This window comes from Cydia fagiglandana, chromosome 15 (genome assembly GCF_963556715.1).
Source record: "Cydia fagiglandana chromosome 15, ilCydFagi1.1, whole genome shotgun sequence".
Classification (NCBI taxonomy): domain Eukaryota; kingdom Metazoa; phylum Arthropoda; class Insecta; order Lepidoptera; family Tortricidae; genus Cydia; species Cydia fagiglandana.
The window spans coordinates 16147329-16161018 of NC_085946.1; the positions used below are offsets into that span (position 1 = coordinate 16147329).

The following is a 13690-nucleotide window of genomic DNA, read 5'->3' on the forward strand; positions in this document are numbered from 1 at the left end:
TACGGGTATATTGAGTAAATACTGAGTATTTACTCGGTATTTACCCGTGAGTATTTACTCACTACCCATCTCTAATTGCAGCACGTAAATGATGCAACTATTGACCCATATGTGAATCATCCACATGAGTGGTTGTCAAAGGCTGTCTAACGGCTAGACTGCTGGTCCGGTTACAAGGAAAACAATATTCGTAGTAGGTTTACACTTCCAGATCACTGACTAGTCCTCTTCTGATGTAATTTCGTATTGATTTATTGTAGTTTATTCCTTCTAAAATACCGTTAAGTACTATATTTTTCTTTTTAATACTCAGATTCTTTTTTAGTATTCTCACGGACGAAATCACAAAATGAATCAAATTCTAACGTGCAATAAGCATTTAACTCATTTAAGTATAATTTCATACGTATCTTATTTCTGAGTAGGTACTATACCTACCTATTTATCCTCATAAACAATAAAACTGAATATTCAGTAATGGTGTATGTGAAGTCCCCAATCCGCATTGGGCTAGCGTGGGGACTATAGCCCAAAGCCCTCTCGCGCTCGAGAGGAGACCTGTGCCCAGCAGTGGGACGTATATAGGCTGAATTATTATTATTATTATTCAATAATGAACGAGAACGAGTAACATACCGTTATTTTCTAGACTTCATTTAAATAACAATTGTATATCATTAATAAGGATAAGCATAGACATAACATTAGAAACCTTATTATCTTATGTTAATTTCACTGTGTAGGCGGTACCAAACCGCGCAAACCGAACGGATCGGACATCAAACATGATTTACGTGATCAAAATTGATTTCCCACAACTTTCAAACCTTGAACTGTAAATGATGATATAATACGCCTACGCCATTTATGGAGGGTCAGTAAACTTGTTTCATCATAAAACGTAGACCAAATGCGATTTTGTTTTATAATTAGGTTCGTATTGTTTTGTTTGTTAATGCATTTCCATATTTATCTGGACCGCCATATGGTATTGCTATCATTGTAAACTACAGTATGGTCACGACTCGATTGTCATTTGTTTGTCACGACTTTAAGGCGTTAATTAGGTTAATACTTCAATGTTCGTTGTAAATTAATCTGTACCTGTTTTGTTACTGCACACTTAAATTTGCAATCACGACGACAATTTCTTAGCTGCAAAGACATGAATCTCGTTGGGCCTAATACACTACCCTGTGGTACACCCATTAAATAAGACTTTCAGGCGCTTGTCACATTATGCAATATTTTATTACGCTGTCTTCTGTATATATGTCTTTTGACGACCGGTCTGGCCTAGTGGGTAGTGACCCTGCCTATGAAGCCGATGGTCCCGGGTTCGAATCCTGGTAAGGGCATTTATTTGTATGATGGTACAGATATTTGTTCCTGAGTCATGGTTGTTTTCTATGTATTTAAGTATTTATATATTATATATATCGTTGTCTGAGTACCCACAACACAAGCCTTCTTGAGCTTACCGTGTGGCTTAGTAAAATTGTGTAAAAAAATTCCTATAATATTTATTTATTCATTTATATATTATCAGTATTTTAGTTATCTTAGAATAACTAAAATACCAATACGTATTAAGAATACCATTTCAAACCGTAAATTTTCCTGACCAACACGAGGATAGATACTATATCAAAGGTTTTCGGTAAATCCAAGAATCAGCATTTTAAATAGATTACAATTTTCCTTTGTAAAGATGACTATGCTTAGTCAACCCTACTTCCGCGTGACCGGCGTGACTGACGTATTTTTCCTGCTGACTAAGGGAACACCATATCAAGTTCTTGTTTTAACGAGGCCAAAATATCCCATCGTGCGAATATGGGGCAATTAATCTCTTGGCTAATGGTTGTGTGATGTTTCCTAGAATCCATCATCATTGGCCACAGCATCTTTGCAGATGATATTCCAGCAACGTATGGAATGATGTATTTTATGTTTGTAATTACTGTTCTTGGAATATACTATAATCCTCGTGAATCCTCCTATCATAATATCCACACAGACAGTCTTAACAGCCACTATATTTTTTTTTTTCAATTTTTGTTTGAAATGTCAGGAATACTTACGGGAAACAATAATTTGGTAACAGACGTAGGTATTATGCGTGGTTGGACGATATTACAGAAATACTTCATCTACTATCAATCGTAAGTCAAATTGAAAACTTGTGTTACCTAATTAATATCGCTCACCAATCAGTCTTCTGCAATCTAAATGTTATCTTTTTCTCCAGATTACCAAGAAGTATCATCAGCTCTCACTCGCATCCAAAAGGCGCTCGGGGCTGCCGGGGAGTCGGCGCTGGCGGCGCGGGTGGCGGGCGCGGCCAGCGCTCTGCTATGCCCCGAGCTGCGTACTGCGTTAGGCACGAGGACCGCTGTGCTGACGGCATCGAGGCATGAGCGGCCTGGGCTAGCGCCGCCGGTTACACATAGGGCCACGGAGCGGCTAAAAGAAGTAAGTACATACAAGTCAAGTACGGCGAGCTGAAAAATGTCATTGACAAAATTATAAGAAATCATTTATAAAGTGTCCATGCAAGATTGTGCCTGGGTGTACATCAATCCGTGTGCAAAAAGCACTAGGTTCTACTAGAAAGTCTCTGCCCTCAACTAAAGATGTCCCGTTAAGATTTATAGTACGTGAGGCTTTTGGTCTCTGGTTGATGTAAACTACTTTCAACGTCAGAGTGGATGTAGGTAGGTCGAAGCAGGACAGAAATATTGCTAAAGAAAGCGTCTCACGGCGTACGATATCGCAATTGGAGACCAAAAAACAATTATTGAGGCGGCTTTTCTATCTGGCGGCTTCATCCAACACTTTTGTTGCTATTTCTATGGTATTGCAGTCGTCTTCCACCTTTAACTTTCACGAGCTCATGGCGCGTCACTCACTCCTCAGCAGCGCTGCTAACCTCAAGCATGGCTTGCCGATATTAACCTGTTGTTTCATTTCAGTGTATGGACGTAGTAGGCGCTCATACAACTACCGGCGGAGTAGCGGCGGCGCTCTGTGCCGAACTTCTAGCCGCGCTGGGAGGCCTAGAGCTGGAGTCGCTTCTACAAGCACATGACCAAGCTGCAGCGCTCCTGGACCCGGCTAGCTTCACGAGGAAGAGAAATAAGGTAGTGAGCTGAAGTATCAATTTCATATGATCAGCTTCCTTGATTCTCCGCTGGGAAGCTTGGAACCAGAAATAAACAGCAATTATATATTTGCAAAAAAGGGTAACGTTTACATGTCTTAATGTAAGTAAACAGTAGTTTTTTTTACCCAGAGTAGCTTCCACAGGCGTAAGACCAGGCCGCAGCGCTGTAGAACCTGCAAGCGTCACAAGAAAGAGATCTAATGGAAACGCAGGCTTGAAAAGAAAGAAAAACTTGAAAGCCTCGCAGAGATTCTGCATCTTGATCAAGCGTACCGAATTTAGGATTTTACACTTGCTCAGGCCTTAATTGCATAGTAGATATAGGTCTCGATTGCATGTAGGTATATTTCTTTTCTCAGATACAATGTGTTTATATTGTCCGCAGACTGGCAACAATCTAAATCACAAAGACGACAAAGCTTTAACTACGCCCGACGACCCCGGCGAGCACATTAAAATCATCAAAATAGAAAAGACTAATGAACCACTTGGTAAGTTTTTTTCTAAAGTGACAATCGTTATTACAAAACACCAAACGAATGTGAAATAATGTATGGAATTGGTAACGTAACTTAATATATTACGATATTTTATGTTATATCACGTTATGATATATATGGATTATCTTTACAATATAATAAATGTTTGTAGTACAACATATAAACGTTGATTCCAGGTGCTACAGTGAGAAACGAAGGAGAAGCGGTTATTATCGGTAGGATAGTGCGCGGCGGCGCGGCCGAGAAGTCAGGGTTATTGCACGAGGGAGACGAGGTAAGGGAAACTATAGCTAATAAGGATGATGATGAAGATGAAGATTAATGTGACGAAGTTGACAAACGCGAAGGTGATGATGAAGGTATGCGTTAAAATAAATGATACAGTTTATGATGATGAAGAATGGGGTGAAGATACTGCAGATTAATGAGATGATGGTCACAGTAATTAAGGCGGTAAGAAAAATATATACAGTTTCGATGATGATGAAATTGATGAATAAGATGATGAGTATGGAAAATGACTTTATATCGTTGATGATAATGATGACGATCGTGATGAAGACGATGACAATAAAGGTTAGGATTTAGGAATAGTAAGGTTATAAATAAGCTTGAAATGATAAAGATTATATTGAAGATGAAATTAAACAAATATAAATGGAATCGTTACATACTAATAAGTACTAAAGAAAGATGACAAAATTAGTAGTATCCATCCATCTTTATTTATTGTATTCTTAGCAATCAAGTCTCCATAAACAAATTAATTAATAATGATTTTGGTCCGTTCCAGCTTTTAGAAGTAAACGGCGTGGCCATGCGCGGGAAGTCAGTGCACGAGGTGTGCCAGGTGCTGGGCGCGCTGTCGGGCACGCTGGCCATGGTGGTGGCGGCGCGGGGGGGAGGGGGGGCCGGCGCGGGCGGGGAGCGCCGCGCCGCCGCGCCGCGCGTGCTGCACGTGCGCGCGCACTTCGACTACGACCCCGAGGACGACGTCTACATACCGTGTAGGGAGCTAGGTGAGTGTGGTTAGAGACCGGATCCTGGCGGGGTCGCCATGTGAGGTGGGACGTACAGTCAAACACTATCCGTCTACATACCGTGTAGAGAGTTAGATGAGTGTTAGGCTAGATACCTGATCCTGGCAGGGTCGCCATGTGTAGTAGGACGTGTACAGACAAACACTATCCGTCTACATACCGTGTAGAGAGTTAGGTGAGTGTTAGGCTAGGGACCTGATCCTGGCAGGGTAAAGTCGTCAGTTCTATTGTCACCTTACAATCGGGATCTAACCGGCCGTCTTTTACAGGTATCAGCTTCCAAAAGGGCGACGTTCTGCACGTGATCAGCAGGGAAGACCCGAACTGGTGGCAGGCGTTCCGAGAGGGCGAGGAGGACCAGACTCTCGCCGGACTCATTCCGAGCCAGGCCTTCCAGCATCAGTCAGTATTCCTATTAACCTTAATTTGGCAAATAACCTTTAAGTTGTCAACGAGAAAAATCGACTCCTTGATAACTTGATAGTCCTAACAATTCTGGTTAGGAAAAATGCAATATGAGTCAGAGTTGAAAGTCATGAAAAGTTTGGTCGGTTGCTGTAGGATAAAACGCCCTTAGGCGCCTCATAATAGAGTTCACACACTTTGTTTCTTTCACAATTCAAGACACAACACACATAGTAGGTGTAAAGCTCCAAAGAGACTTAAATATTTATCAGTTCTTAGTTTGGAATATGAAAAACTTACCGTTTACTTTATTATACTACTTAATCTCTTAATTTAATTCCATCAACATTTGTAATTCCAGACGGGAGTCCATGAAGCTGACGCTAGCCGGCGAAGTGGCGGCCCGCGACAAGCCGCGGAAGGGCGGCACGCTGCTCTGTGCCAAGAAGCCGCCGCGGAAGAAGAAAGGCAAGAAGGCCACTAGCGAGGCCGGCTACCCGCTCTACTCTACCTCCACCGGCGAAGGTGAGGGTGAGACCATTGTTCATTTTTTTAAATTGATTACTCAGTTTGGTCGACATAGTAACCAGCGACCGCTTTTTTTGTGAGAATATTGGTGTCGTGGCCGAAAGGGCCATGTCACCAGCAGCAATTGTTCATATTACCGTTGTCCGGATTGTGTTTTAGCGTCTGTTGCTCTGTGAATGCATAACTTGACTGACTTATCTGCCGAATGCTGGGTGGATGTACAAAACTTCTGGAGGGAACAGAGATGCAGATTTTGTTGGGTCAGACTGGAGATGGAACTAAACATTTGTTTTATCCGTGTGCTATGACTGCAGAACAAAATACGTATGGTCATGGTATGGATGTGTCTAAATTACCCAGCTAATTTTGATAATAAAGTCAATCGATTCGACTTTATTCCTTGGTGGGATAATCCATTGTTGGTAGGGGTTTTGCAAACGTTTTATTCGTTTATAGGACTGGTCTTCATGAAGTCTTGCTATCTTTACCATCACCTCACCTGTCCTTATTTTTGTTTATTAGATTGTTATCGTTTTCTCTCGTTTCTTACCTATATGTGAAGCTAATAATATATATCAACCATCTTCCAGATTACGAACAAGAAGAGATCCTAACATACGAAGAAGTGGCGTTATACTACCCGCGCGCGTCACACAAGAGGCCGATAGTGTTAATCGGGCCTCCAAACATCGGCCGGCACGAGCTTAGACAGAGGCTGATGGAAGACAGTGAGAGATTCGCAGCTGCTGTACCACGTAAGTGTCCCACTGTAACCACCTATAACTGGGAGAGATTCTGAGGAACGAGAGGAAAGACTCCTTACTTACGTCACACAAGAGGCCGATAGTCTTGATCGGGCCTCCAAACATCGGCCGGCACGAGCTTAGACAGAGACTGATGGAAGACAGTGAGAGATTCGCTACTGCTGTGCCACGTAAGTGTCCCACTATATCCACCTATAACTGGGAGAGATTCTGAGGAACGACAGGAAGGACTCCTTACTGCTATACTACTTGTGCGTCACGTAAGAGACCGATAGTGTTAATCGGGCCTCCAAACATCGGCCGGCACGAGCTTAGACAGAGGCTGATGGAAGACAGTGAGAGATTCGCTTCAGCTGTACCACGTAAGTGACCCACTATAACCACCTATAACTGGGAGAGATTCTGAGGAACGAGAGGAAGGACTCCTTACTTACGTCACACAAGAGGCCGATAGTCTTAGTCGGGCCTCCAAACATCGGCCGGCACGAGCTTAGACAGAGGCTGATGGAAGACAGTGAGGGATTCGCTGCTGCCGTCCCACGTAAGTGTCCCACTATGACTCCTCCAACTTGTGAAGAACAGCCTCTTGGGATATTCAAGTTCGCTTCGCCACCGACGCCACCATGCCCATCATCTGCCGAGACATTCCACAAAAAGTCAACTTTGTATTATATCTTTGGCTTCTTTAGCTTTATCAGCCGGCGTATTATGGATGGCTTTATCCACGTTTATCCACGTGATAAAATGACTGTCACTTTTTAATACCGCGGGATAGAAAGTGACGGATACCGTTTTATCACGCTGTCAGTTAGACAAGAACGACCATCATATCCGTGCAGCAATATATCCGACACATTTCTGGAATGACACCCCTACATTTTCCTACCTACCTTCTAGCTCCTCTCCAACTTTGTCAACAGATTTCTTACGAATCTTCTATATTTCAGACACGTCACGGCCGCGGAAGGACCACGAGGTGCCGGGTCAGGATTACCACTTCATCTCGCGCACGCAGTTCGAGGCTGACATACTGAACAGGAAGTTCGTCGAGCATGGAGAGTACGAGAAGGCTTATTATGGTAAGAAACACATTATAATTATAACACATTCACTGAGCCTTTCCAGAACTCAAGGGTCCTTGAATACTTCGGACATATAGCATGGAAAGACGGTGGCAGCCTCGAAAAGCTTTTTGTGACCGGCAAAGTGAATGGGAAAAGGCCTGGACGTGGACGCAGTCCAATACGTTGGTCGGACCAGATCCGCACCGCTCTTGACTACACAGTTCACATGGCTCTCCACACTGCCAAGGACAGAACCAGATGGAAAAAGATCGTGAGAGAGAAAGTGATTCAAAAGGGAGGTCATGACCCTCAACGCTGAGGATTACCTACGACGCAAAGAGGAGGAGCCTTTGCAGGAAATCCGGAAGAGAAAGGTTGTTGCCATAGCTCTAAGAGTCACCAGAGAGAGAACTGGCAGCGGGCGGGAGGGCGGAACACATTGCTCGTAGGCCCGATGGCCGATGGGGCAGAAAAGTTCTTGATTAGCGACCGCGAACAGGAAAAAGCAAAAGGAAAAGACCTATAACAAGATGGTACGACGAACTGGTTATGATCTTAGGGAGCCGATGGATGAGGGTAGCGCACGGCCGGTCGTTGCGGAATCCATGAGGACGCCCATGTCCAGCATTGGAAGTCTTTAGGCTGATACGATTACGATGCAGGCTTCCAAGATTGCATACTTATATTCTGAAAACGAGTGCCGACGTGATCGTGTGGCCATAAACTATGGGCTTTCGTAGTCGTGAATAAAACAACAGTTAAAATCTGGCCTTGAGTAATGGATGCCTTGGTCACTTATTCTGCAATGTATTTTATTTCAGTTTACGATGCTTAACCCACAAACTTTATTCGTTACTATATGACGTTAAATTCCATTAAATTTCGTTTTCCATTTGAGTAGAAGAGCACTGGCCCTTCTATTAACTCAACTAAAAATTTCGTGTATAAGGGTGGTATTCCATCTGTCCAATGTCATTGCGTCTCACTCTCTCATTGGACAAAGAAATTGGACAGGTGGAACACCATCCTAAAATACTCAACAGTATTACCGACGTTACGTCTAGTGCTGTGCGTGCTTTACTAATTTTCAAGAAAAGCAACGGTTTCCTGAACTGCCGACTGATATTACAGTCCCTGTCAACACCTAATCAAGTCTTCCAATATTCCAGGCACATCCCTAGAAGCGATCCGCGAAGTAGTAAACTCAGGGAAGATCTGCGTGTTGAACCTGCACCCGCAGTCGCTCAAGATCCTGCGGACGTCGGACCTGAAGCCCTACACGGTGTTCGTGGCGCCGCCCAGCTTGGAGAAGCTGAGGCAGAAGAAGATTAGGAATGGAGAGGCTTTTAAGGTATATTTTTGTTTGAATAACCTAGGAAAGTTACCGAGGGTTTTCGGTCCCTTAACTTCTTGTGTGTCGCAAGTATATTTTTGACATACCTAGTTTTCTTGTACGCTTGTTCGGCATACGATAAGTTAGTTTTGAATCAGTCGGACAGCCACAAGCGGTCCGTGTATGGCGGGCCAAACAGCACCCAGAGTTTTGAAACTCCATTAATACCCCGAAAACTTAATTCTCTCTTAAACGTGAGAAGGACTGTGAAACTTTGCCATCAAGTGCTCACTACCTCTATCATTTTGCAGGAGGAGGAGCTAAAAGAGATAATAGCGACAGCGCGAGACATGGAGCTCCGCTGGGGCCATCTCTTCGACATGATCATCATCAACAACGACACGCAGCGCGCCTACCAGCAGCTGCTGAACGAGATCAACAGCCTGGAGCGCGAGCCGCAGTGGGTGCCGGCGCACTGGCTCAAGCACACCTAGCACTGTCTCGCCGGTGGCATCCGTGCCATGCCCGACAGTGGGCACTACACGTCACGCCACGTCAATGACGTCAGTGACAGACGCCATGACGTCAGCCGCGCCGCGAGGACTGTCAGCCACTCCGAGCTCGGTGGCGCGATCGACGCGTTCAAACTCATCCTGGTTATAGGTATCATAAAGCGAATGGTTTTACATTTGCTCGTCCGCCTCCACGACTCGTGGGGACGGCTGCTCGGGCGGGATTCTAAAGTAGATGTAGGTGTCCGCGCTTCCTGTACGGAGCGGAGATTGTCCCCCGCGTGATTGTTTTCTGTCGTCGTGTTTTCGTTCGTGACGGTTTGGTGGTTTCGATTTTGGACAATTACGTTCGATTGTTTTTAATGTCGTGTGTAGAATAAGGTGCGATGCTTATGAATGAGTAGAAGTTGTATAAAATGTACGAGAGAAATAGAGTCGTATTTATTATCAGTGATGATAGTTGACCACGTTTCGTAAGTCGATAGTCTCCATTTCATAATTTACGGGCAATAATATTCATTATCGTCGGATTAGGTTAGGTTTGTGCATACGTGATGTATATAAATAAGGGGTTTGGCATACGTGACGCGGATTTTTTTGGATATTTAACAAAATATACTGCCTTACTGAATAAAAAGTTATGTAATTTTAATATCGTACGGAATTTTGGGCGTCAAACTGTTAGAAATAGGTAGGTTATTATAATCAATCATGCGAGTTTAATTTGAACTTTTTTCTTAGCCAGTGGTGGATTAAGGTACGTGACAATTAGCAGGATAGAAATTGTTTCAAACTATAACAAAAACAATTGATTTGATTTGATATGACTGTCTAATAGATCACCTTAATATCGTCGGGTGTCAAGCAAAAGTCAGTAACTAACACCATTGAAATTATTGGACAATAAACCGTGTTAAAGTGCATTGTTACTTTAATTTTTTGATAGTACTTAGTGACTTTTGCTTGTCAGCCGACGATATTACACCACTGTCTTCCATCTGTTATAGAAAATGAACACATTTAGAAGATGTAAGTCGTATTAAAGCGTAGGCCTATATAAAAACACTAAAAAGACACATCGATCAACCTACAAATCTCATGGACATAATATACCTACCTACCTAATAAATAACAGGTCTATGTACTCACTCAGACACTTGAGGCATTTCGCATCTTTTTGTCAAAGATATACATCAAACCTTTTATAGGTAATTATATTAAAAGTATAATATTAAAAGATCCTTTGAATGTTAAGGTTGATGAGTTGATGACAAAGCAAATTTTCTATATAGGTAATAAATACACTTCAATATGACTTACTTTTTCTTTTCAATGTGTTTCACCAGCATTTGTATAGACGGTCGGGTTATTCGGGAATGGTCTAGAACGCAAAATGACTAGTGTAACATTTTGCCAATATTGCTCTTAGTCTACATCGCGAACGGTCCAGAACGCAAAATGCCTATATCATTTTCCGTCGTTTAATCTTTACGTCAGCGATGTCGACGGAGCCCCGCTACCGCGGGGCTCCTGTTCTGTGCGGTTTGGCCTTTGGCCATTTGAAGTGATATAAAAAAGTAGTCATTTTGCGTTCTAGACCGTTCGTGATGTAGACTAAAAGCGATATAGGCAAAATATTACACTAGACATTTTGCGTTCTAGACCCTCCGCGACTATGCCAGACGGTCAAACAACTTTGCCAGTAGAAAAAGGTGCGAAATTCAAAGATTCTATAAGGGCGATTACCCTTCGCGCCTACATTTTTTTTTTTCTACTGACGGAATTTGCTTGACAGACTTTACTTAATTTTGATTGCGTATTGCGGATATTAAGTCGATAACTCACTTCGGTAGGTGAAAATAAGAGAGAAACCTTTTGCTGTAAGAGTCGTAGTTTATTATTTAAAACAGGGCATGTAGTTTACAAGTAGTCACTTGAAACAATAATTCCTTCCATCTGGCGTAGCCAAAATAAATAGTCGGCGTGGCGATAAATCTTTTTTACGGGCCTCATTTTATAAACTTACACTTTTACCAGTCGAAACTGGCAACACTGGACACGAAGTCTCTTGTGATTGGTCAAGTGCGTGTCAATTGTTTCAATGTTGCCAGTTTAGGGTAAATTCGTAACTGTGAGCGTTATAAAATAAGACCTTGGCAATGCTAGAACATTTTTATAAATATTAAAGTCATAGTGAATAAATAGGATGCACGCTGTCAATAATACTGATGAAATCGTCTTATATCCCCTATATTATAAGCGATCATTATTAGAGAATTCACAAGTGAATTTAAACTATTACTTACAAATTATTCTTTGTATTTTCTGTAGGGAAAACAATGTGTTGTAAAGCTGCATTTTTTATGTTCGGTCATTGAATTGAAATGTCAGTAGCAATCATTAGGATTTTTTTTTACTTATCAAATATCCGTCATAGTATAGATGGTCAAGCAGATCTTGTCAGTAGAAAAAGGCGGCAAATTTGAAAAATGTAGGCGCGAAGGGATAGCGTCTCATAGAAAATTTGAATTTGGCGCCTTTTTCTACTGACAAGATCTGCTTGACCAAGTATATCTAAATCTATTGAATAATTCAATCTGTAATCGTATGTTCAAAACGTTGCGCGTAAAATAAAAGATTAAAAAACTAATAATACTTAAGGTGGCTAGACAATATCTGTTGCAATGACATTTTCAATAGTTATCGTGTATTAATTTACATGACAGTGACGTTTTGACGTAAGATGAACTGTCATTATGACTGACAGTGTCTATCCCCTTAGGCTTGCTCAGACAAGTCTTAAAAAACAATAAATGAATCGGAATTAATTAGATCAAAATCGTTAGTATTAATACCGCTAAAATGACACTAAGATTATACAATACAATACATATTTCTCTATTGCCAAATTTATACTTTAGATCTTAAATAGGATTTTTGAAAGATTTCTCCAGTAGTCTATTGTGGGTCTTCTCTTAAAGAAATGAATTGGTGGTAGGAAAATTAAAAAAAAGTCTTAAAAAAAACAATATTTATACCGATCACTGCTGTTAGTGAGTAGAGAAGCAATAATTTGTATCCGTATAACCGATGCCTACCTACTGTACAACGACATATCTGATTTTATAGTGTCTATTTCAAATAATAAAAGTATGTCTAATGGCACTGATTTTAGAAGTTAAAACCAGAGGGCCTACCGCGAACCCCGTTCGACGTGTTGCCTCTCTGTCGCGAGTCTAAATTCGTACGTAAGTGTGACAGGGGGGTAACACTTCGAACGTGGTGGTAGAGGCTCTCAGGGACCGTCTGAAAGTTTTATTTTTCGTACATACGTATTTAAGCGCTTCAAGGAACATAAAAGAAACTAGTAATTCGGGATTGCACGTATGGTACAAATTGCGAGCCGTTATCTGACACGCAATTTATCGGCAGAAAAACATAGAAAATTATTTATGCTTAATATTCTTCCGTTGCAATACTTGCAATCTAATTCTTTACAGTTAAGTATAAGTACAAAAAAAAACTCTTTAAGTCAAGGACCATCGCCCAAACTGTTAACTGACAGTTCGTAGACCTTATTACAAAAGGCATAAGGTCCACCGATGGACAGGAGTTGCTATTTGTGCTACAAGTCTATACGGGTCGGTTGCACTAAACCGTCCGTCCCCGTTCGTTCGCTAAAATTTATTGTATGGAAATTTTCATAGTACCTATATACCTACTCTGTTCTAATGATGAGTGATGTTGATCAGTCTGTTAAGGGCCACCCCACATGTAGCGTCTTTCGAGCGTCGGCGTCTACAACTCTATGGCCGCTGCTCGACGCAACGTCGACGCCACTGCGCAGCGACGTCATTTTCCATAGCGCTGACCAGACGCCGACGCTCGAAAGACGCTAAATGTGGGGTGGCCCTAAGTGTGGTTGGTGCAATTGGCCCTAAATGTTCACTCCTGCCAGTTTTGGAACCAAACACTAAAAACAAATGGTCCCAAAATTAAAACTTCTAAAAATACCTAGTGCCGTGCTACGTTATCGATTCCTTTTAGGTGCGTTTACCTCTTTACAAGATACTAGGGTAGTTGCGTTACTGTGTTATCGCTTGACCCATTCAGAAGTTTTTAACATTTAAGGCGCCTCTTCACGTTGGGCCAACGCCAACGCCAACGAGGGACGCAGCCATGCGGTAGAATGAGATAGCAATATCACTTGCTCCCTCTAATGCATAAATGCGTCCCTCGTTGGCGTTGGCCCAACGTGAAGAGGAGCCTTTATAGTCGTACTTATACATCACTATTTTAGATGGCGTGAATTAATGCAATAGTTAAACTCTACGACACAATATTCTAAATGTCCGGTAATAAATGAGATAAATTAGAT

General features: G+C 42.0%; 1 protein-coding gene across 1 annotated transcript in view; it reads left to right on the forward strand.

The window, feature by feature from the left end:
• LOC134671513 (protein PALS1-like) overlaps window positions 1–9320 on the forward strand; it is a 254037-nt gene extending 244717 nt beyond the window's left edge. Inside the window, exons 8-18 of the mRNA XM_063529378.1 lie at window positions 2252–2475; window positions 2976–3143; window positions 3552–3657; window positions 3843–3940; window positions 4460–4685; window positions 4976–5108; window positions 5473–5636; window positions 6230–6394; window positions 7351–7482; window positions 8637–8818; window positions 9112–9320. Coding sequence (XP_063385448.1) covers window positions 2252–2475; window positions 2976–3143; window positions 3552–3657; window positions 3843–3940; window positions 4460–4685; window positions 4976–5108; window positions 5473–5636; window positions 6230–6394; window positions 7351–7482; window positions 8637–8818; window positions 9112–9294 — 1781 coding nt within the window. The 3' untranslated portion in view covers window positions 9295–9320. The remainder of the gene's footprint in view (window positions 1–2251; window positions 2476–2975; window positions 3144–3551; window positions 3658–3842; window positions 3941–4459; window positions 4686–4975; window positions 5109–5472; window positions 5637–6229; window positions 6395–7350; window positions 7483–8636; window positions 8819–9111) is intronic.
• Window positions 9321–13690: the final 4370 nt, after the last annotated feature.